This window comes from Molothrus aeneus, chromosome 16, assembly GCF_037042795.1.
Source record: "Molothrus aeneus isolate 106 chromosome 16, BPBGC_Maene_1.0, whole genome shotgun sequence".
NCBI classification, from domain to species: domain Eukaryota; kingdom Metazoa; phylum Chordata; class Aves; order Passeriformes; family Icteridae; genus Molothrus; species Molothrus aeneus.
Window position 1 is genome coordinate 9644064 of NC_089661.1, and position 25380 is coordinate 9669443.

The window sequence follows — 25380 nt, forward strand, 5'->3', positions numbered from 1 at the left end:
CAAGGGATGGAGCAGGGACTGTGCTCCCCAGGGCTCTAATCCCAGGGGATGGAGCAAGGACTGTGATCCCGCAGGGCCCGTCCCGGAGCAGCTCTGAGGGGGCTCCACGCCCGCCCCGGCCCTGAGGGGACACTCAGCCGCCAGGGGGAGCCGCTCCCGCCGCGTCCTCGAGTCGTACGCGCGGGCTCGGCCAAGCCCCGCCCTCCCCGCCCCGCCCCGCCAGCCGGTTGGCGAAGGGAGCCGTCAATCCGAGCGACGCCACGCCCTCCTCCGACCGTTCGGAGCCAGGCTTGATTGGCAACCGCGCGCCGCTGCTCTCGCGCCGCAGCCTTCCCCCGCCCTAGCTCTCCCTCTACAGAGCGATTGGTTGATATAGTTGTCAATCACGGATTAGCACCTTCCCAACCAGTGGATCCGCCTCCTGAGCGCGAGGCGCGGTTTGATTGGTGCTTCGGGCTGTCAATCAGCGGCGCGCCCCGCCCCGTCGCGGTCAGGTAGCCCGGAAGATGGCGGCGGCGGCGGCCGGTGGGGCTCTGTGAGAGGAGCGGCGGCGGGGCCGATGCCGCGGAGTCGGGGGGCGGCGGCTGCCGCGGGGGCTCCCTGGAGTCGCTGAGAACCTCGAGCCCCTCGTTCGGCGCCGGGCCTCGGTCCGGGAGCGGACGGCATGCGGCAGCGCGGGGGGCTCGGCGGGAGCGCCGGGCGGCGGGGGGGCGGTGGCCCGCGGCTCCTCGGCCCGCGACTCCTCGGCCCGCGACACCTGCTCGGGCTCGTCCTTCTGCTGTGGCCGCTCGCGGGGAGCGGCGAGGCGGCTCCGCTGCCGCCAGCAGGTGCAGGTGAGCGCGGGGGAGCGGGGCCGGGGGTGCGGCTCCGCGGCCGGGCCCGGGAGCGGCGGCACTGCGGGTTTCCGAGCCCCCGTCCCTCCCCCGTGCTGCGGGCACGGCTCCGCCGAAGCGTCGGGAAGGGCACGGCGGGCGGATGGGGCTCCCCGGCTGTAGGTCACGGCTGTGCCGCTGGCAGCGAGCGATATCCCGCTGTGGATCGCTCAGAGCCCTGACACCGAGCTGCGGGATTGTTCTGTGTTTACCGCAGACCGTCTGCCCGTAATGCTGCTGCTTTCACCTGTTCTGAGCTCGGCGGGATTTTTCTTTTTTCTGGTTCTGCCTGTGAATCCTGTGAATCACCGGGACTCCCGTTCTGGGTGGAGGCTCCTCAGGGCAGACGGCACTCCCCTGTTTTCCGGTCAGATTAGTCGGATTCCCCCCCGGCCCCCCCCCTCCCCCGGGTCAGGCTCTCTAAATAGTCATGTAGTTCACATTTCTTTCTCTCGTATGTTAGGTAATGCTGAGTTCCTTCGATTTCCCTGCCTATTTTCCTGTTTGTCTTAAAGGCACAAACTAAACAATGTGTCCTCGCGGTCGTAGGACTGATCAGAGGTTTATTAGGATTCACAGGTACCCAACTGTGTCTTTGATTCATTTTTATTGTTGGTGTTTCATTGGGGCTTGCAAACATAGCATTGTATTGAGACTGAATTTTGCTAGTGTTGGGTTGGTTACAATGTGCGCTGAGATTCCCTTCTAGCCGTGAGTTGTACAGTTTAACTAGACAAGATGTTGAGGGAGGAGCAGGAGCAGTGGGGAGGGGAAGATACGAAGCACAAAGATTAGGTAATTTGGCTGCTCTTCCACACGAAGTATCAGAACTGGGAGTGGAATCCATACTTCCTTTATTTTTGGACCTGTGTCTCTTTCCCAGTTTTTCCTTCCCAGAACATTTAGGAATTGTTCATAAGTCACTCCCTCCATCATCTGGCTTTGAGGTCTTTCATAATTTGTGTAAAAGTGAACTTCTGAAAAAGAGAAAACTGTCAGTCAAATCTTTATTTCCCTTGATGCTACATGATTTATTTATAAAATACTTGAGGTTTATCCAAATAATATTAATTTGTCATTGAGCTATAAGGGAAGACAGCAGAATCAGTTCTGTATGAAGGATTTTATAATGTCTTTCCTGGGTCTTACTTTCCTTGAAATTCCCTTCTATTCAAAGGGAAATGTCAAATGTCAAATTATTATTCTTTTACAATACAATTTTCTCTTTCCTATGAGGATTATGCATGTACCTTACAAAGATGGGGGAACAAAGCATAACTTCCATGGCCCTGGTAAAAAGCTTTATTCTCAAAATGAAAAGCTGATTGGGCAAATTACAGGACGTAGTATTAAGGTGTTGTTGTTTGGTTTTGGTTTTTTTTTATTCTATAATTTAAAAGACAGAATCAGCTGTGCCATCTGCAGTACTACTAAGAGAAATATTTATGATGCTGTGATATTGGGCTCATACAACATGAATGAGGTACTGTAATTTTATCCGTAGGTTTTGGTTATATTTAGGCCACAGTATGTATACATGGGATGTTAGCTCAAGTTTAGCCAACTGTCCAGATACTGTCATGAGAAACCCAGTGAAGTCCAGGAAATGAAGCTGCTGCTTTCTCCTGTGTCTTTGCCTATATAAGAGACAATGTATTTGGGTTACTTTATTGATGGATATTTAGTATTGAAACTTTAGGGCCTCATTAGGTGCCTTTTCCAGTTTCACTGGCATCACTTTTGCTGGGAGGACTTCCTCCTGCCTGAAATAATGTGTGCCTGGTGGGTTTGAGTGCAACAGGTCCTGTTATCATCACCTGTATGAGCAGCAGGAAGTGGGGGAAAGCTACAAGGCCTTTGTTTTTGTTCCTTCCTGTGAATATCTTCCCAGTGGATGACAATGAGACTGGTTCAGCTTGAACCTTCTCTGTCGTTCTGAGCAGGTTTTAAACCTGTCTGAAGACAAACCTATGACGTTATTTTGCAGGGTTAAGAGTCATGGGTTGTGTTTAAAAACAATTCAGCCACATTGTGAATGTCCCTTGTGTCCCATGACAGGTGGCTTTGATTTCCTCTGCTGGGGCTGCCAGGGGGTGCTGGGCTCCATTCTGGACCTTGGCAGTTTTTGCAGTTGACTGTAACACTTGGTCTGATACATGTGGATTGAAACTTGAGAGGAATTTGATGGGCTCTTCATAGAGTGATTACTAACTGTTTTCAAAATTACTTTAGAATCCCACAATTCTTCACCTAGCAAGAATGGCTGCTTCTTTGGCAATGGAGAAACATTTTTATGTGTGCTTCTTGTAATAGGAAAGATAGGATCCACAGAAAAGGGAGGAAAGTGCCTGTAGTTATTGTAAGGAATTGCATAGAATCTTTCATGAAGTATACCTATAATAAATGCTCCTTTGGGGAGGAAGCTGGAATGCTGGAAGTGGTGATGGGCAGGTTCTAGCAAGACTAGATTGGATTCCTTGAGCAAAACTGCTCCAATTTGTGGGCATGCAGTGGAAGTTTGCCAGCCTGGGTGGCTGGGAAGCTGTCAGGTGCCAGGGCCCTGATGGAGAGGAATGATGCTGCTCTTCTCAAGTGTGCCTTCAAATTGCTTGCATTGACAAGGTGTTCTGTAATTTTTTTTTTTTTATCCAACAATAAGAAGAGGAGGTAAAGGAAATCAACTGTTTCCTTGGTAGGGTTCATAGCAATTGTTATAGGAAATATGAAAAACAAGCTGTTGAAGATGCTACTGCCTAAAAATACTTTACCCAACTTAGATTTAATTTATTCTGTGAGTGGAAAAAAAGAATACTGATATGTACTGTGCTAGTTCTGAACTTAAGGTTTGACTTTATACTGGAGGTAAGAGCTGGGGCAGTTGTGCTGGAAAGGAGTTTCAAGGCTGAAGTGTTGAAGTTGTCTTTCACCTGCAGAGTGTTGGTGATTTTCCCCAAGTGCCTCAGCCTAACATGACTTCCACTACCAGCAGTGTGGCTGAAGGGAGGACATTTGGGCACTGCTTTTCTGCAGCAGTGTTTAGCAGCCCAACTGCATCACAAACTGCCATGGCTGCTTTACTGTGCTAAAGCTGTACATGTACATTCAGGCTCCCAGTTCTGACTTGGATTTCCATACTTGACCTTAATTCCACTGAGCATCTGAATCAAGTGTGTGTGTAATGTCAGACAAAGTGTTTTCATCATCTCTGTGCTCTATGAAGTCTTTGCAAATACAAAGAAGAGGGACTCAAAAATACTTTTATTATCCTGTAAAACTTGAATAGGTGGTAGTGTTTTTAGCAGGTGTGTTCAGTTTCACACTTGTGATGACTGCACAGTCTGATCAGTTGAAGTGAGGAGCTGGACTTGGTGCCTACAGAATTGCTTTTTGAGAGCCTTGGCCAGTTGGGTGGCAGTGGCAGGGAGTCTCTGCTGGTGGACTTGGTGATGCAGGATCCAGGAGGAGATTATTAGAATAGTAGAATATACTATTGCTAGTATCCAGATATGTTCATCTGGAGTATCTAAATATTCATGCAGCTGTACAAATCTAAAGTATCTAAATATTCAGTCAGCTGTCCTCAGATGGCAAGTTCAAACTTTGAGATGAAGTAACTTTTTTTGTTTTTGCATGAAGATGAGCTCTGTAGTACATACATACTCCTGGGAAAATCGTTGCTTTTGGGTTGCTTTGGCTTGATCATTTACTTGGAGTTCTGTCAGACTGGGGCTAAATTGCAGTTGTGGTCTGTGGTTTGGTACCATGTAAAATGTCTGTGACTTGCCCATAATAAGAAAAGCCATTTTCTAAGTGTATGCAAGTTAGCAACTTGGATCACTGCAAGTTAAGGAAAATCTTGCTTTTACAGTGGGGATTTTAATTGTGGTCTGTGCCTTTCATGGGAATGGTCTATCCTTCCTCCCCTTTCGAGCTGAACTTGTTTACTTGTCCCTGTATTTCATTTTATAATTTCTGTCCCAGGAACTAAATAATCATAGAACTAAAGAAATTGAACTGAAAATTTGTCTTTTATCTTTCATGTGTATCTGTGAGTTTGAGGTAAGAAGCCAGCCCTGACTCTGGCCTGCAGGGATGTTTCACGCAGAGCTTTGTTCACAGCCTTGCTTTGCTTTCTCTGCCTGTGGCTGTAAAGTGTCTGGACTTTGCTACAACTAAAGGAGTCCTCATAGGACGAGGTCACTTTCTGAAGCAATTTCTCATCTCTTGAATGCTTGGGTGTATTTAATAATTCCCCAGGTATCATTGCAGCATATTTATTAAGATAGCACTGATCAGAGAGTGTTTGAAGGTTTGTTGGCACAGCATCAAGCGCTGGGCATTGGTTTGAAAGGACCCATTGCTGGGTGCTGGTTGTGCCCCTGCATAAAAATAAAAAAGATTTTGTGAGATCCACCATTCTGGATAGGTAAATATGATTGGGAGTAATTTTCTGGGCACTGCTCACACACAGTTTATCTGCGTGGGATAAAGGGACCTCAGGCAGTGTAATGCCAGAGCTGCAAAAATCCCAGTTCTGTTTCAGTACTGACACTGCAGTTCTGCAGCAGAAGGACAGCACATGGAGTCCTGGAGTCCTCCTTAGGTTTTATTTTGGGGCTGCCTTTGTGTTTGGTCTGGGCACTTAGTGTCTGGAGCTTGATACAGTTCTGGATACAATTTGCAAAAGCTTCAATGCTTTTGTTGCTCTGTATGAGCTCTTTGTTTTCATTGTACTGCTGTTATGAAAGGTCTTGAGCAACGTCTAGATACAAGAAACATTTTGTCAACTTTTATAAGCAGAAATGTACGAAATGTGTCAGGATGGTCCTTTCAGCCTGCATGTGTGCTTTAAGTGCTGTCTGTAGCAAGGTGTTGTGCCATATATAGCTTAGGCAAGGTAGTGGTGGGAAGCACATTGTCAGTAAATTGTCTTCTGAGTGATTTCAGTATGAAATGCTGTACAAAGTAACACCTTGTCCAACACTGCTGCACTTACAGAAGTTTCCTTCCTGATAAGAAAACATCAGTGTGGTGACTTAACAGTGACATGACTCTTTTGGGACTACCACTGCAGCGTGGTATGAAAGATGTGTAGAAAATAGTAACAGGAGATTTTTTTAGTGCTGACTTTTAAGCTTTCAGCTGTAGACCAGATCCAGTTCTCCAAAATCAGTCACTTTCTCGATGGCCTGTTCTGCCCAGGGATCCTTTAGCAATGAATAGGGATGAGAAATAGATCTAATAAGCTCTTTTTACAAAATGCTGCTGCTTCCTTTCTCTCCTGCATTTCTTAACTGTACTTGGAGTTGGAAAGGCATCTGCTATAAAATCAAGATTCTGGAAAATCCCATCACATGAAAGTTGCATTTATGGATTTCTTTCCTGTGAACTGAAATTAGTCTCATCAAAGGCATTGTATCTTATGGCTTGTATTGCTATAAAATAGTAGGAGAAAGAGATATTGTCCTTTTGGTTTCCATGCTGCAGACAATGCTTTTCTGGTGCTTGGAGGAGCCATGATGTGTGATCATCTCATGCTACTTTGAATTATTGTGGTCCATCCTGTGTTAAAAAAAACCAAACTGCAACTCCTGTGCCTCATTGTATAGCAGATGAAAAAAAAAAGTACTTGAGAAGGAATTAATTGTCAAAAGCAACATCTAGCAGTACAGAATCAAGTGTGCTCAGCAGAATTTTGTGAGTGTATGTACATGTATGCACATACATGCAATTAAGAGTCAGTGATGCATTTGCAAGATGATAATGCTACCCAGATTTTCCAGAAACACTGCCATGAAGGCATAAGGCACATAATTATTTAACATGGATATTTTTTGCCTTGTCTTAAGATGCCTTTGTGCAAACATGAGATTCTAGCACTGAAACTTCAAACAGATCTCACTCTGTAAACACTTGAAGTACCAGCCTATATTTAGTCCTTATTAAAACTGAGCAGTATGCTGTTATGTGAGTAATTCTCTGACATTACTGGGAAGACTTGTAGGATAATAGAATAAGGTCAGTAATGTAAAACTAATCCCAGCTCAGAGTTTTGCTGGTTACTAACTGTTCAGGCAATATGCAGGCCAGGACAAGTGCTCAGAAGCAGGAGGATCAGAGCAGTGCTGTTCTGAGATGCTGGGCTCCAGGAGAGTCCAGCACTGCCCTGGATATTCTTGCCTTAGGATATGGAAGATGTGCCACCCTAACACACTGAGTGGATTGGAGCACATGTAGGAGAAACTCATTTGAAGCACATTGTAAAAGCATTTAGGGGAACATGGGATAAAGTAGTTAAAAAGAAAAAAATATTGGCTTATGCTGCAGGATATACTCCTGTTCTTTTTAAGGACAAATGGGAGGACAGAAATCATTTGCCAAGAATTATTGATGTAGAATTGCACATCCATTGTGATATGAAGAGATTCCTTCTTGAAAATATTGTAACTTATTGCATAGGACAGTGATATTTCAGAGTCATGTGTCCACAAAACACACATTTAGCTGTGCAACTGGCTTTTGACACTGTAGAAATATATCCAGAGCTCAAGATAGATTGGAGGAGTGTCAGAGGCATTTTTATTGTTTCATGGGGAACACTCTGTAAGAAATGGCCTTGTTGCTGTCTTTGTTACCTTTTTTTTCTGATGGTTAATTGTTGTCAAGAAGAAAAGCTGTTGGCTTTTCATGAGAATTGTCTCTGCATGTGCCTTGGCCTTTCATCCCACCCACCTGCCCCATGAGGGACCTAATGGAGTTCAGGGTAAGGCAGGGATTGGAATGGACAAGTCGAGGAGAGGGATGAAATGTCTCAATTTCTGTCTAGAGGAAGATGGGAACAGACTTGTATTTGACTTTTGATTTTTTTTCCCACACTACTGCTGAAGTCTTGTCATTTTACTTGTGTCTTTCCAAGTGCCAGACTTTGATTTAGGCCATGTGGCACAATTCAGGTTTAGCCAGGAAATTGTTTTATTGACAAGCTGTTAGTTATGGCTTCTTGTTTTCAGAGAGGAAGTACAATTGTGCACAAGTAACTTGGATAGCTGTAGCTTTAAGTCCCTAAGAGTCTTTTTTCTTGAGAATATATCTAGAAAGTATGATTTTCCATAGAAGGAAAAAAAAATCAGGTGATAAAGTGCTTTTACAAAAGGGTACATGATAGTGAGGGTTACTTGTATTAGTAATGCATTAGACATTTGCATTATCCAGTGGAAGGGTAGCAATAATGACATAAGACAGACTTTTGAAACAACTCTTCAGTTAATAATATTTTCAACAGTTTGTTCTAGGTTATTGTTTTAAGATTTGTGCTTTAAACATTTGTGCTTTAGTTGAGTGTCTTAAGTACTAAGGATCTGAATGCTGAACATTTCAGGTGTAGACTGAGAAACATTAAAGTTCCTTTAGCAGTGTTGTGTGTCTGTTCTTAGAGAGTTGCTCAATGAAGGAACATTTCCAGTCTCTTCCTGAAATACTTTGGGCATTTGGAACCATTTTAGATTTCACTGAGCTGCTGCCATTGTGTTGAGGACAGCGAGCCAGTGAAGATCTTTGAGATCTTGGGAATGTTTCTTCCCGTGGTACTGGTACTGTACTGGTCGTGGCCATTCAAAGCAAAGGGCTGATTGGAATTTGGAGTGTCTTTCTCACACTAAAATGCTCTTCATTTTATTTTCAAAAGAATGTCTGAAATGCAAATACCACTCCTTCAAAACTTGTGTTTGCTGTGTTTTATCTCTGCTGAAGGTTGGTGATTTAAATGCCCTTCTAATGTAGTGTTTTAAAGCCCATTGTGCTATAGCATTGCACAACTAAATAATGACACTGCACCCATTTCTTCTGAAACTTAATCTTGAAAATGATGCTTTTTTGGCTCAGTTGTTAAATGGAGCATAGCAGGAAAAAATTGAGATTACAGGAATGTGGTAAGGAATGGAATGTGCTTCCGTTTAGTTGGGTGTTTTTTTGTTGTGAAATGGAGGAGTTGCAGTGTCTGTTGTGCTTTACCTTGTCATAGAAATCAGGCATTACACAATAGATGTGTCTAAAATAATTTTGAATAGAGGTTTGGCTTAGTATTCTGCCTGTTACCTGCAGGCCATCTGAATTTATAGGCCTGGTTCTGTCTGTATGGTTTTGTGCTTATTAGTAGCAAACCTCTGAAGACTTCAGGGTGTAAATAAATGCAGGAGAAACTCTTTATGAGGGAAAGATAATGATCTGCATCTGACTTGTGGAGAGCTGGGTAGGAGTCGATAGCACTTTCCCACTTAATTGCTGGCGTAGAACAGAATGACAGCATTATTTAGCAAAGTTGGGGTAGCTTTTAAAATCACATTTGTCAAAAGCACTATAAATTAGGGTGATATTACACTTTTAAATGTGGTTACTTTAATATTTGTTAAAAGCAGAGTAAGTAAACTGACAAAGTTTATGAAAGATGCCCTGGGTTTAGCTAGGGAACAAAATTAGATTTGGTCATTCATTAGTATTTTAAAGGCTGTGCTGTTCTGACTTGGTGTCATAAAGTAGCATCTTAGTTCATGATCATATAATTTGAGTGTGTCCAAGAGACAGTTTAAGTGACTGCTGTCATGCTAGATTTGTGCTGGAAATAGTTATAGCTATTAGTGCCAGTTATATAGCTGCTCTTGAAAGGAAATGGGCTCTTGCTTATGCAGTGGGACTGTTGTTGCATAGCAACTACTGTGCTGAAAGCTTCAAATCAGATGCTCCCTTGAAGTTCACGGTGCCCCAATAATGCTTAATTTATCTGTGCCTTACGCTGCCTTTATCACAGTGGTGAACGCCTTTTATGAGTGCACTTGCTCATGTCTGCAATATACATTTACTGTTCTTTCTCCCTGTGCTTAGAACTCTGGAATCATGCATTTTTTTAGCCCAGTTTTCTGAAGGTGGAGACCTGAATAATGTGATTACTCACGTTGAACCAAAATCAAGAGTTCAGGCATCCTGGCCTCTCATAATCTGTAGAAGAAAGGCCAGCCCAGCATCCCTCGTGCATGGGCAGCACATTGGTCCTGTGTTGTCCTGAGGGGAGGCTGTTGCTTGACAGGCAAACATAGGTGGAATATTTGGCTAGTTGGCATTGCTCATTACTTGTAATTAATGATACCAAAGGATGCCACAGGTGGATACATGAGAGTATTTGAGTACTGGGGGCAGAGTGGGAAGTGGGGTAGAGAAGGGAAACAGTCATAGTGAAAGAAGAACTTGTGTTTGCTTAGGTGTGGAATTTGGTGGTTGGAGAACTGTCTGATGAAGAATGGAGATGTAAAAGAAAGTCAGGAAGATATAGGGAATCCTGGCCTATAGAAGTTGCTTTGAAATGCCTCGTGTGAAAATAACAAATGCTTTGTATGAAAATGACATTTTCCAGCCCTTGAAACATTGTAATTAACACTGCTGGGTGTGTTCTCAGGTCTGTACTTGATCCTGAGGATGCCAGCACAGTTCATCATCACTGTTTCCTCAGTGAGCCTCTTCGTGTGCTTGCCTGTGTGCAGCCTTTGACTTCACATGTACTGTGCTCAAATTCAGGCTTTACTGGAGAACTTGCTTGGGAAATGGCATCTTCAGAGGTGCTGAGGAATGTGCTTCAGTAGCTGCTAATTAAATATCTGCCTCAGCCAGGGCTTTCACTTGTTTATGATACAGTGTACTTCGAAAAGTGGGTAAATACCAGAGATTTGTTTAATCCTGTGTAGCTTTGAAAGCACACCTGATTTTCTGTGCTGATGATCTAGGTGCCATTTTGGGATGGAGCATGTGCCAGCACAGAGCTTTGTGAACATTCTGTTGTGTTCACCTTGCAGTAACACTGAGTGACACAGCTGCACTTCCTCTCCTGCTCATTTTAATACAGGGCTGATAGAATCCAGGCCTCTTCCTCTGCCTGAAGTAGTTTGGATATACCAAAGCAAACCAGTCTAGACTGTTTGTATTCGCTGACTGGAAGCCTTTTACTGTTGGCATGTTAGAGAGAGTATTTTTTAATCTGTTTGGTGGTTCCTTTCCTAAAGAACAGATTCTCACTTCTGGGTAGATATTAAGATTCCTTAAGTTGTTACTGCATAGGGTTACAGTAAATATGGCAGGGTTTTAAACTACTATGCTAAGTAAATCTATTAACTTCTCCAGAGTATGTGATATTAAGAATCTTAACTTCTGCAATAATTATGAAATTAAGTGTTTATTGGAGTTTATCCAGGTTTATATTAAAGTTATTTCAATTTACAATGTTTTTTAACAGGTTTTTTAATTTAGGGAAATTCTTGTGTGATGACTTTATAAAATGGTCCTCTGTATTAATTAGCATGGATTTCTTGCTGGTTGCTTTTTTCAGTCAGGACCATAAAATAAATGTCATTGCTTCATACTTCCACAATTTACAAACAAAAGGGTGTATTAAACATCTTCTAGTTCCAAGTCATTTTACTAAGCTCCGGTGAATTAATATTGGATGGAAATAGTTGAAAAATGCAAATGAGATTATACTGCAGCAGATTTTCAGCACTTTGTCACAAAGACCAGTTCCAATACTTAATCAGTAACTTCTGTCACTGAATATGTGTTCATGCAAGCTATTAAAATAGCTTCACTTAAAATAAATTTTAGCTCACTTACAGGTTGCCATAATTTAATACTTAACTTTACATTAATTTTTTAAAAAACCCTGCAAATTAAAAATATTACTTATTAATTACTATGTAAGAAACTTCAAAGTTTATCCAAACAGAAATGGGTTCTGTAATTCTTAGTAAATGGCTTTTACTTGTGTGAGTCATCTGGAGTGCTGTTCTGTAACTGTTGCAGAAACTTGCCCAGGATAATTGGCATTTTTCTTGTATTAAAGCTTCTGTTCATAATTTTCTATGTGAAAATTGCCTTGTGCTTTTGGAAGTTTAGATGGCTTCTATCTTAACAGACCATTAATGAATTAATGATTAGCTGCTTTTTCAAAGGTGATCTTTGCTTTAAAAAAAAAAAGAAAATCATTACTTTCTCCAATTAATTGCTGCTCCTTCACACAATTTCATTTCTAGGGAATTATGGAAGGTTTTAAAGGTTAGGAGGTAGCATAATGAACAGCAGCAATATTTTTCTTTTCTGTATTCTTTCCAGGACACTTGAAAGAGATGGTTACCTTATGGGGAGCGGTGTAACTTGCATGAAAGGCTTGGACTTTGGACTTGATAAATGTGTGGTTTCTTTCACAGAAGGAATTCCAGCAAAAATCTTATCTTTTTCATATACAGTGTCTGAATGCATGTGCAGTGTATCTAACATGTACAATAAATGCAGCTTGTGATTGATAGTGCTCATTATGTCTCACTTTGAGTTCAATAAATGTCTCACTTTATTGTACATAGGATCATCAAGAACTTGAATCCTGCTAGCTGGATTTGGTGTAGTAACTTGTAACTGCTGGGGGTCAGAAGTGGGATCCTGAGCTGGGGTTAGCATGGCAATATTTCTGTTCATTCCATCTGTGCTTGTGCTGCTGTAGCTGGGATAGAGCAGGGCTGAGGGTTTGTGGGCAGAGGGACCATCATGACCAGCTGATGTATTTGCAGTAGATGAACTGCTGGGGACACAAACCCCTGGCCAGGTCTTGAAAACAAACAGTAGAATTGAGGGAAGGAAAGCAGCTTGAAGGGCTGCTTCAGGTTCTGGTAGAGGCTGCTCAGAAAGGCCACCTGGCAGGTGACATGGTGCTTGGAACAGAAGGTTCTGGTGAGAGGGAAATTGTCCCCTCAGTTTGTGTGGGGAACAGGAAGTCTCTGTAAAATTCATGTTAGCTAAAAGAGACCTTAGAGTGTACCAGAAAGCCAAAATAAGGTTGGATAGCATTTGTTAGTGTTTCATACACTTGGCACTTGAGGTGCTTTGCTCTCAAGGAGAAGTCTGAAGTCCTCAAACAGCAGGAATGCTTCCTTGAGTAATGACAGAGCTTGTGGGCCTGAGTTCAGTGTGCAGGGACTGGCTTGGCAACTCTGCCAATGCATGAAACATTTGAGGAGGTTCAGGAGTCTTGATCTTTTCTGAGAGCAGTATATGGGGATGGTGGTGATGTGTTCCTGGGTGTTTGTTGGGGAAAATCTGCATCTGTTCACTGGATAGTCTGAGGGGAGTTGACTTCTTGTTTCAGCAAAATTGTTGGTGAAGGTGAGGAAGTTCTTTGGAAATCAAGTGTGATGGGTTTGGGAAAATGTCTGAAAAGTTAATTCTAATTTGTAATACCTGGTAATGTAATTTTAGTTGGTGGTGTTTCTTGGTCTTTTTTTTTGTTATTTGGTTTCAATTAGGAGTTTAAAGGAATTCCTTAAATTTTATCTCCAGTTGTATTACCTGTGCTTGTTTGTTACAGTAATTTAGGTAATTAACAAATTCACAGAATGTTTATATTTGCACTTCAGGTAATTTTTAGTCTCCTAAGTAAGGCTACTGAACATCTGGAGGAAGTAAACACAAATCAGCTGTTATCTTCCCCTTTTTGCTTGTTGATGCTTAGAAATGGGAAAATACCCATTGTGTTACATAGAAGACTTGATTTAAATGAATATAATTTGTTCTGTTGAGAGCCCTGTTCAGAGATACTTTGTTCTGTTCAGAATTATGACTAAAAGCTGGTGAGTGGCCCCACATTGTTGTTGATCTGTGTTTGAACAATGCTCAGTATCTGCAGTGAAGCATTCCCAGTCCCTAGTGAGGTTAGAATGCCAAAGCTATTGTGGAAACTAGAAATCACTTGTTGGAAAATCTTCCATTTTTGCTAACTTTTATTTGTTGTATTGGTAATAGTCCTAATTGTGCAGAAAATGTCACCTTCTGGAAGTGTGCTGACACACTTTAAAGCAGGATTTTCATTATGGCAATTTAGTCTTTACATGTAATTAAAATAAGTAAATATTCTGTAAGTGTTCAGTGGAACATGATGAAAAGCTTTTTCTGCAAATTCTCAAATTTTGCAGTTTTTTGAAGGTTTAAGAGGTAGGTGGACAAGTTTGTGTCCCTTGACAAGTGATGAACTTCTGCTTTCTTATTTTTGAGGCTTCATTTTCACCCTGTCCTGTTGCCAGACGTTCCCATTGATACTCAAGTACTCTCCTAAAATCCAGCCAGTGCAGGCCACCTGGCATTGTTGGACTCTGACAGTGATGTAATAGCTCAATACATTTTAATCAGATGTGGTCCAACTACTCCTCTGATCCCTGTGGCAGTACCTGTTTGAAAAGAAGCAGCAACAGCAAAAACAACTCCTCCAGATGTGTGCTCTGGTCTCCTAGGGAACCACATGTCTTTGTTCTCTACTGAAGATGAAAACAGGGATGAAAATAGGTTTAATACCCCTGGCAATAACTTAAGATTTTTCTAAAATGCCAATTGAGGCTTTTGATCCTGTGAGTAATAACCTGGCTTAATCTCAGGAAATGTGTTGTAGAATGTTTATATATAAAATTTTGGAAAATTATTTGAAGTGTTTGTAAACCAGCTAGAAATCTAAAGTTCTTGAACTGAAGACAATCACCTAGTGAATCACAAGGAATAGAAATGGTGTGGAGCTGATTCCATCCATTGCACTTGTGGCAGCTGCTTGTGTGTTTGGCAGGCTGTCACAAATGCATTTATTGAAAGAGAGAGCACTGTCCTGTAGTGATAGATTTTACATTTGTCTGCAGTTGAAGTGAGGATTTCTTCTAGCTGCCTATTCCTGTAGGTCAGGTGTTTTAGCTCTTGGGAAATATCTTCCAAAAGACCAGATTTCTACTCTCTGTGTTTGGATATTTGTATTAATTTATTGACTCAAACATAATCCCAAGGCTTGGTGCTATCACTGTTCATCATAAACTTCAGTAAATCACATTGGCTGAGGTATCTTAGCTGGAAGCAGGTAAATCCAGGATGGTGCAGGCAGGTGGTGAAGCACAGATGCATTTTGCCAGTTTGTCCTCTCTGTTCACTTTCTTCTTAGCTTTGATCACATCCATGGGATTAAATGTTCAGACTCCCATTTTTAAATAAATGCAGGTGGATAATATGTTTTGAAGGAACTTCTTGGGGTGCTAAACATATTTATAATACTGCATACATGTTTATTTCTAGGAGAAGGAGCTGCAGCAGAAGTTCCTTCATCTTTTGTGATTCTGTCTCTGTGCACTCTGGTAGTCCTGGTCATTCTGCTGGCAAACTGTGTCTCCTGCTGTAAAGACCCTGAGATAGATTTCAAGGTAAGACCTGAAGTGATCAGTGTGTGTACAGGTGATAATCTCAGCTGCATCCTGGTATCCAGAACACTTGATGAGCTGTGCTGATGCTCTGCAGTGTCACTGTGCATCCTCTCTCCTGAACAGCCAGTGACTCTGTTCTTACAGTTGTGGGTGCTGATGCAGCTGTTTCTTTTAACTAATTGCTCCCTGCTGCAGGAAGGATCTTTAATGCCTTTTCAAAATAATAACTAGCTATCAGAATTAGTAATAAAAGTTACACCTTTGAGACAATCTGCTCTGAAGAACCTTTTTGTTGTTTTGCTGTGTTTTGTTTTTTCATTGTCTGCAGATGGGGCCTGTCAAATAAGAATACTGAGGATGCATATCCACTGTAGCAAAACTCTTGAGAAATTGTCATCAGAGAATTGTTACTTTTGGAACATCTGTAATCAGTGTTCCTAAAATTGAGTTTTGCTCTCATTTCTAAATGGAGAATATTTGGCCTCAGCAGTCCATGGTAATTCATCCAAAGCCAGAGCTAGCATTTAAAGTGAAAACAAAACAAAGCAAAAAAACCACCAAAACCCAAACCACCAAACCCACAAAAACCCAACTAAACAAAAACCCCTTGATTATTAAAAGCAATGCTTTAATCTCTTTAAGACAGCAGTTAATGGAAAGTAAGGAATAGAACACTAAATATCTGTCACTATTCTTGGAAAAGAGCTAAACTTCCTTAGCAGTGCTCATTCAAATGGAAAGAAATGTATTAGTGCTTATTTCAAGGCAAGGATCAGCTTGTTTACTAAGACTTCTTTTGTTTAGGAATTTGAAGATAACTTTGATGATGAAATAGATTTTACACCTCCAGCAGAAGATACTCCATCTGTTCAGTCTCCAGCAGAAGTGTTTACTCTTTCAGTTCCCAATATTGCTTTACCAACTCCCTCCCAGTTTCCATCTCGTACAGGTAAATTTCTGGTTTTCAGTGCAAAAACAAAAGTAGACATTTTCAGTGTCTAAAATGGAGTGTGGCTGTTGGACTTTACTGTAATAAATAACTTGTTACAAATTTCCATAAACTGAGCCAATATATTTTGTAGGGTAAAGGATAAAAGAGGAAATGTTGCTACTAAGATGTTAACCTATGGCAGGGTAAGAGAGCTTAAGAGAACAGAGCTGCCTTAAAAGCCCCTCTCTAGATTGCTGTCATTATATCTCTATATACCTAAAGGGTTTGAAGTACCCTGGCACATTAGTGACTTCTCTTTAGTGCTTTCCTTCATGGCTAAATTGTCATTGGATTTTAACCACCACCCTTAAATAGAAATAAGAGTGAATCTTTACTTGACAGCAGTACTACTGCTCAGCTGCATCACTTCCTTGATGTCACTGTAGGCTGTTTGTGCAGTAAATGTGATCTTGGTAAGACAGAGCATTAGCTTTCATCTCCCTATGTGGAAGAGGTTTTGGAATGTATTCTTTAAAATACAATTTTTGTAAAAGGAAACTTAAGCATCTTATCATATTATAAGCAGAGTTTAGTCTAAAGTACATACTCTCATATTGTGCTATTTCACATAATTTTACATAGTACTTGGGTTGCTTGAGCATTAGATGTTCAGGGAAGCTTCTAGTAAAATTCCTGTACAAATTTCAAGAAACTCTCAGTGTGCCTTTAATACAAATGACAGAGTTGTACAAATGACTCAGTATTTAAAGAGCTGGGAAAATTTGAGTGAAAAATTTTGTCAGCTCTTCTGTGTAGCCATAATTGTTACAATGAAGCTGTCACAATAAGTGTTTTGCCAGAAGGAAGGCAATGTACCTGAGTACTTGGATAAAATGTGGTTGCACTGCTGTGGCCTTCACCATGCTTAGGAGCAAATTTACAGTGATTTATACAGCTCTGGCTCTTCCAGTACAACAATGCTGCTCTAAATGGAGTTTATGGAAATAAATTGTGGACTAGAGTTCTCTGACAAGAAAAGGTTTTGTTTAAATCAATGAGTGCTCCTCACCAATTGGGCAGCAGAGAGGTCAACACTGCTGAATCTTTTCTGGTGAATGAGGTCTGCCATTGTTACTGCCCATCCTCTGCCAAGATCTGGTTTTCTTTTCTGTCCTCCTCTCTGGGCTCTTATATGAAGTATTTTTAGTTGAAAAATGTCCTCCTTCCAGATGGTAGCTACAAATAGGGCAGTTGGGCTGAAGAATAAAGCAGGCAAACCTTTTCTCTTGAGATGGTAACTCTATATAACTATAGTTGTTAAGATGTACAATGAGTTTTGTCTTGGTTTTCTATTTTATTTACATGGGAGACTTTTGTAAGTAGGTTATTTCTCTACCCAGATAGAGGCAATGATACACTTTTATATTGGAAGCAGAACTTGGCCCTTTTACTTTCTTGCTGAGTATGTTAAAACCCTAAATTCATGTTAAAAACATGTAAGGTCACATTTTGTCAGGACAATCGCTGTGGTTTTTTGGGGGGTGTGTTCTGGTGGAGTTTAGAAGCTGGACCTGAGAAAAGCTTCACTTGAGTGCTGTTGTCACAACATCACCTTCCTATTTTATGTACATCTGGGTAGGGTTTGGTGCTTGTGCTGAATGTGTGCACCCAGCTGGGTGGAAATGCAGTAGAAGCTTGCCCTGTCTCCTCAGCAGTTGCTAACTTTGGCCATGTGAGTGGTTTGATACGTGTTACCTTTGTTTCCTTGTGTGACAGATGGAACAAAGTCTCAAGTTGCACGTCAGAGTCTAAACTACATCCAGGAAATTGGAAATGGCTGGTTTGGAAAGGTGAGGAGTTATCTCTTCATATTGCACAGATTGAGGCTTATTCTCAGGTGACTAGGCCTCTGTATTTACTTTAAAATGCTACTCAAGAAAGGAAAAAAAAGGCATACAAAATTTTAGTTGAAATTAGATATTTCCTTGCATGCTTTTTTTAGCTGTAATCACAGCACTATTCTGTGCTTTTTAAATTTACCTGTAGATTCTTACTAGAGACTAGTTAGACATTTCACTTCCATGGATTTGATTTAATACACTCCTGTTTTTATCAATTCTTTTTAGGGAAAAATTAAGTAAATAAGTGGTCTTCACTAGAGAATGTTTTCTGAAAGCTGACTTGTAGATCAGTTGTCAAGATTAAAGTATGTGTATTTAATTATCAAAGCTCTGTGTTTGTAAAAAAGCCAGGAAATCTTTCCTGCAACATGTTTTTAGCTCTTGTTTTTCTTTGCAGGAAGACTACAAATGTTTTTTCCCCTCTGATTTAAGACAAAATCTCTCTTTCAGGTTCTCCTTGGAGAGATCTACACAGGCACTAGTGTAGCAAGGGTAATAGTGAAGGAGTTAAAGGCAAGTGCAGGTCCCAAGGAGCAAGAACAATTTTTAAGAAATGGAGAACCATATTAGTAAGTAATGTTTCACAGCTTCATTCTGCTGCAGATAAATTATGGATATTACTTTTGTTCAGTGTTATTGTCTCTACTTGCCCTCACATATAACTGTAATGTTTTTCTTTAAAATGTGAAATACACTCAACCCAAAGTGAGCAAAAGTTGTGTTCACATAACTGAGTGTGCTTTACCTTGCCTGGGTGTGCTGTAAAAGCTTGGTCAGTGAAGAGCTTTCTCTTCTTGGTGCTTTCTAACATCCTGGCTCTATTTGCATTTAGGCTTAGGTTGTTGGCATTTGTCAGAAGGAATTGCATGCCTTCTGCTGCATTGGCACCATTGGTTTTGGAGCAATTTTGGAAAAGTAACTGATCTGGCTGGGAACTAAGCTGGCTAAAAGAAGGTTTACTTGTAGCCAGCTCTGTACCTTGGTGTAGTTCATGAGTTGCATGCTTTTATTTTTGGTATGAGGGGTTGTGGGAGGATGAGTGTGACTCTCATGTGGCAATCCTGGCTTTTGTGGGATTGAGATCCTGTGAGTTTTGGCTGCTGTCAGTGACACACTTGAGCAATACCAAGGTACAAATGGAATCTGTGCCTTTGGTGCTTGCACCTTCTGTTCCTGCCACCCCCCTCCAATGTAATGTGTTGAAACTCTGGTAGGGATTTCAGTCTGTTGCATTTTTCTGTGATCTTCCTGGCTTTAACTGTGTTTTTTCCCTCCAGCATTCTTCAGCATCCAAATGTTCTCCAGTGTATTGGGCAATGTGTGGAAGCCATTCCTTATCTCCTAGTTTTTGAGTTCTGTGACTTGGTAAGTGCACTTACATGAGATGCTGCAGTTGTTTTTCCACTGGTGTAAATTGTGTGTGGTATATTTACTGCCCTTTGCTCATGAAATTATTCTTTTGTTTTGTTTTTTGATTAACCAGAATTTGAGAAGGCTTTTGTTTGTTTATTTTTTTAGAGGAACCACGATTACAATTTTTTGTTTGTACTATCTCCAGTTCATCATGTATGTTGTAAGTGCTTGTGGAGTGTTCTGAAGAGGCAAATAGCTGTTCTTTGATAATGGAGTTACCAGTGTCTCTGTCTGCCTTCAGCAAGGAGCTTGGAGGGCAGAGGGGTCATAGCAGGGAGCTTTTTAATCACAGTCCAGTGTCACATGCACATCCAAAATATTTGCTGTCTGCAGTCTTAATGTGCTTTTATTACCATTTATGTGAAAATGTTATTTTAGGAAAACGAAAGAATTTCTTCCTTTCTGCCTTCTCCCCCATCTCCAGAATGCCCAAATTTTACCCATACTGTGCTGCTTTGTGCTAAAATGCAATGGTGGGCTCACTTCTGACATCAGTCATGGATTCTAATAGCTGGAATTTTCAGTTTCAGTCTTCATTCTCTTCCTGATCCTTTCTCTTATGGTACTCTTCTTTTCCCTGCATTCTTATCCATGTATTTCCTTTCCCATGCCCTTTTACCCCTCAAGCAGCTGCCTCGTGCCTCCTGGGCACCAAAAGAAAAGCCAGGATCACACTGAAGGGTGATCCCACTGCTGGCAGTGCCACTTGGTCCCTGCAGTGGGAGGGACAGCTCAAAGCCTTGCTCAGCCACTGCAGTCCTTGGAATGTTCCTGAATGTTGAGAGGAGCCTTTGAACTGTGCCCAGAGTGCAGAGCCATGAGAGATGGAAATTTGGATCCATGGGCTGGAAAGACTTGAATTGTTTTGTTGTGGCATAACACACTACTAAAACCAAACAAACCCCAGAGTCCAAGTGGCTGCTTTTAAGGTTTGTTGTGTAGATGTCACCCAAAGCAGAGTTCCTTGGGAAATGTCAGGACAGAAATGATGTCAGAAGTGCACAGATGTTACTAAGGAATGAGCCTTTCAGAAAGGAGACAGTTTGCATTTATAAATTTCAGCAAGATCTTTTTTACCAGTTTCACTACTGCAGAATTTCCCTTTAAACTCAGGTGCAAAAATCTGCTTCTAGTTGTCTCAGGCAATTGAAATTACTTAGCATGAGCTTGAGTTTTTGGAGAGATATCAATTAATCTGTTAGCTTCAATAACTATATTATTCTATGCTGTTCTTTTGCTCAAATGTATTAACTGTGGTAAATTAATGAGGCAGAGGTGCTGATAACATCCTTCTTTTCCAAATGGAAGAAATGCCTGAACTTTCTAAGTGACTGATCAAAGTGAAATATTCTGGGTTTGCTAACAATTAAAAACTCTGTGCCTAAGGTTAACAGATAAGATTTTTCATAGTTTTTCAATGTAGAAATAGAATACTACTTACTGCTTTTTAAACCTGCTATTCAAATTGGAATTTCTTTAAAAGGATCCTGGAAAGTGAATTGCATTTTATAGAATCTATCAAATATACATCCAAATCAGATTTAATTGCTGCCATGTTTTCAAATAGTTATGTCATTTAATCCAACTTTAAATTTGAAGATGGAGTAGCTTTTAAAGATTGCCCTACTTTACGTGTACAGGAAAAAAAAATATCCTTGTTTGATTCTTCATTTTTATGCCAGAAGTTGTCATGATCCTGCAGAGTAATCTGGAAAGGATTTTATTTAAGGGGATAAAATAGATTTTCACTTTAACTGGGGGCAGTAAGCTTGACAGTTAAAGTGGTAGTTTTACAAATTTGAGTGTAGTTAGGTAATTTCTTTGGAATGGAAAATAAATGTCTGTGTTCATTATTCTATTCCAAGTGAACTAAAACTTGGTTTTAGAAAATTATATATTACAGTCAGTTAAACATAACTTTCATATTAAGTCTGGCTCACTTAAAGAATTCTTACTTGGAAGAGCTGAGTATCTCCTAGACATGATGGAGTTTGTTTGTTTCTTTGTGCACACAAATCCTCAGGGGCTGGGCAGACAGGACAATGCTCCCTTTGCAGTCTGGTGCAGAGCCTGGGCAAGTGAGCAGCTCAGTATCCCTGTCACAGGGATGACACAGCTGGCAGTGTTGGAGTAAGTGCAGAGAAGAGACAGGAAGGAAGGAATGTAAGGGAAGCATGCTGGATTAGAAGATGTGGCTAAATAGGTTTTTTTTAGTAAAAAGGTTTTTAGGGGAGTGTCAGGAAGCTTTCTATCACTGCAGTTGGAATGGCAATTATTTTGGTTTTTTAGACTTCTAGTAATTGATCTCAAAGCTCTGTTTGTTTTTTTTTCCCCTGAAATTGAGTGAATTGGAGTGCATGGAGATGCTTCCAAAACACACAGGAGTGATTCTTCAGCAGAAAAAGCATAAGGGCAGGTGGAACTGAAGCGGTGGACTAAGGGTTCCAGTGGCTGTGTTGTTCAAATGGGAAGGATGAGAAACGTGGTCCTGTTCAGCTGCCAGTGGTTTAATGCTGAGCTAAAGCTCTTTCCCTTATGTTATGGTGATGTCTCTGTATCTCCAACAAAGTAAACTTGTTTTAATCCCTTGTGTGTTTAAGAATTCAGGAAGATGAGCTGTGTTGGGTAGGAAGTTCCAATATCTTTGGTGATAAGTTCTTGTGAGGCTCACGTGGCAGTGTTGCCTTGTTTAGCAAATTTGGCATACTAAGTAACAAAATTGTGGCTATTCTGCTGACCAGCTCAGTCTGGAGGGTACAGAGGTGGTTTTATTCACACTCCTTAAAACTCCTAGCTTATCACAGCATGTCCTCCTTTTGCTCCTTCTCTTGCTTGGATTTGTAGCCTTTTTAGGGCCAGTTGACCTTGTCCTGGCTGCCCAGGCAGCCCTGTTGGATTATCAGTTCCCAGGCTCCTTGGCAGTGGAAGGTTTTGATCAGAGGCACTGGAAACTGTAGTGCAGAGACACCACAGCTGTCAGGGTGGCAATGCTGAATGTCAGGCAGGCTGGCTGCCTTGTTTTCTTGGCCACAGAAGCTCCTGATCCATTTCTGTTACACAAGATTGCTGGTTGCATGTGCAAGAACTGTTTTGGCTAACATTTAGTCTATTTTATAATGTAACCCAAGTTGCTCTGTATCCCTTGCTTTGCAGAGCTGGGAAAGAAACAAGAAAAGTCAGTTGCACATAAGTGATCTAAGCTGTTAAATTCTATGCTTTGCTTGTGTTAAAATGATTTAGAAAATAGAAAATATAGAAATAAATGCTCAAAAAGGTCTAACAGCCCTTTTCCCCATATTAGTTGTGTTGTATGGTGGTGCAGTCTGCTATGAATAGTTAACTGTTCACTGTTAAACATTGCAGAATGATGCCAGGTTAAAAATTGTGGCTGCTGTCTTATTAACTTTAATATATTACTCAGCCCTGTGTGTGGCCAGCATTTTGTCAGCACAGAAATCCTCTAATGGATTGACATAATTTATGAGTAAAAGGAAAGTTATTCAAATGTGGAAGTTGCATGTATATTGTGAGGCTGATTTTGCTATCAAATTCTTACAGAAATTCTTCAAGTCCTGCAATTCCCTGGGCAGATGAGATCAGCAGGATGCAGTATTTGCCTGGAATGCTCTGTAGCTTACTTCAGGGATGGTGCTGTTAGGGGAAGGTGTCTGCTTGCAGTGATTGATTCTTTTTTTAATTACTGCCACTTGAAAGCGTGTTCTAATCAAAAAAAGAATCTTTGCAATGAAAACGTCATAATCAAAGAGTTCAGTGAATTTATTTCATGATCATGGCCAATATGGGTATGAGCCAAAGAGCAGATTTATCAGTGGTGTGTGGTGTAACAATAAAGGGAGGGATGTGTCAGTTTATGACAATTTGGTAGAATGTGTTCAGTAGATGTAATTTGGAAACTGTTTCACATTTTTGAAACCTCATCAGTTTTAAAACCATCAGTGCCCTCTGGTTAGAAAGTCATGTCAGCCATTTGGGTGTCCACATGAACTCAGTATGGAATTTGCACAAACAAAAAGCTGCCAAAGAGCACTGACTGTAAGTGTGCCCCAGCTTCTGGCTGTTACAGAGAAAAAGTGTATTAAAACTTACAAAATGGCTGAACAGAGAAGGATGGGAAGAAAGGCAAAATTTAGTTCTTCATGGAATCCCAGGAGAGGAGGGAAAAGGCAGAGTGGCAGAGGAGGTTGGAGAGAAAGTAGAGCCTTCCTCAAGCATGATTATTGAGCTTTTTATATTTAGATGTCTCTGCAGTGAATTTTGCAGAACTGCATTTATTCAGATATATATATCCTTTGATATTTACTGTGTTAAAAAGTCTGTCAATAAAGGGCCATTTTGTGGCTCTCAAAATAGTGCAGGGATAATGTTGCTGTTTTGCTACTGTCTGCTTTTAGGCAGGGAAGCATCATAGGATAATTCAGGCTAGCAAGGAGCTCAGGAGGTCTCCAGCCTCCTCCTCAAAGCAATATCATCCTGAGGTCAGACTGGATTTCTCAGGCTTTGTCCAGCTGAATCCTGGAAACACCCAGGGGTGGAAACTGTGTGTTCTTTCTGGGCAGCCTGCACCTCTGTCCTTATGTGCAAAACTCTTTTCCTTACCCTCAGTCTGAGCTGCCCACGTTTCAGCTCATGCCTGTTCTGTCTCATCCTCCATCCATGGAGGAGCCTGGCTTAGTCTGTAATAACTTCTCCTGGGCAGTCATTGTGCTGAAGTCTTTGTCCATGAGTGAGCCTGGTTCCCTCAGCCTCTCCTCATGGGGCAATGCTCTGACCCCTGACCCGTGGTGGCTCTTTGCTGACCTTGCTGCAGTTTGTCCTGTTCTGGAGCAGCCAGGTCTGAGCACAGGCTCTGTGGGATCTGCCCAGAAAGTGCTGAGAGCTGCCCTGGGCCTGGCCCTGGCTGTGCAGCCCAGGAGCTGCTCCCAGGGCACTCAGGGCTCTTTGGAGCTCCCAGCTCCCTTCCTGCAGAGCTGCTGCCCAGCTGCCACTGCTCACTGTGTGCTCTTGCAGGGGATTTTTCCTTCCCAGCTGGCAGTTTGCATTTGTCTTTCTGGAGTTTCATAAGGTCTCTGTTGAAACATTCTTCAGCTTCTCCAGGACCTTCTGAAGGGCAGTTCAGCCCCTGAGTGTGACCATTGGTTCACCCCAGTTTGGTACAAGCAATGTTCTTTTAGAGCAGTACCAAAAGTTCCTATTTTATATTTTTAACCTTGATTGTAGGCTTAATTAGACCAGAATGGGAACATAGAACCAATATGTTTCAAGGTGCTGGATTTAATAAAAGTTGGTTTTCCTACAAAAATATGTGCCTACATGAATAATTTACTAAATAAGGGATGTCACACAGCACTGCTGTTGCTAATGCATTTAAAAATTAAAAAGTAATTCCTGGGTGCGTTTCAGGCATCCTAGGAACTTAATCCACCTGGGACAAGCCCTAAGCAAGCAGTTGCTGTTTTAATGAATGACAATTTTAGAGTCTGACTTTCTTCAGGCTCTTGCTGCCACCTACAGTCAGCTCAGCTGGGAGTTCAGGGCTTGGATTCCTTGGGCTCTGCCATTTGGAACCCGTGTGTGTTATAAACACTGTTCTTTCCTAATTGTTTGGAACTCTGCTCTGGCAAGAGCTTCCTGGCCCAGGGTTTGGGAAGACAATGGGCATGGACAAAGCTCAGGATGTTATGCTGGTGAAACAAGCTGTGATACACATTGTGCAGTCTCAATACAGAAATGTCTTTAAAATATTTTGCTAACCTTTCAGAAAGTCTATATTTTAAATAACAAAAATACAGGACTGGTGGATTGAAAATCAAACTGTGAAAAAAAAAGAACAACAGTGGCATGAGAAATTTGTTTTTTCCCTTGCTTGGATTCTCTTACTTTCACAAGTCTCTCATTTCCTGAATGTTTGGACAGTATTCAATTATTTTCCTCTATTTCAAAGCTTCTTTTTTTAGTAATTTATGGAGTGCTTCTGTGGGCTCATTAAT

General features: G+C 41.4%; 1 protein-coding gene across 1 annotated transcript in view; it reads left to right on the forward strand.

The window, feature by feature from the left end:
• The first annotated feature begins 664 nt into the window (after window positions 1-664).
• The window catches only part of LMTK2 (lemur tyrosine kinase 2), a 41854-nt gene continuing 17138 nt past the window's right edge, over window positions 665-25380 (forward strand). Inside the window, exons 1-6 of the mRNA XM_066561145.1 lie at window positions 665-833; window positions 15003-15127; window positions 15932-16076; window positions 17835-17908; window positions 18410-18528; window positions 19237-19324. Coding sequence (XP_066417242.1) covers window positions 665-833; window positions 15003-15127; window positions 15932-16076; window positions 17835-17908; window positions 18410-18528; window positions 19237-19324 — 720 coding nt within the window. The remainder of the gene's footprint in view (window positions 834-15002; window positions 15128-15931; window positions 16077-17834; window positions 17909-18409; window positions 18529-19236; window positions 19325-25380) is intronic.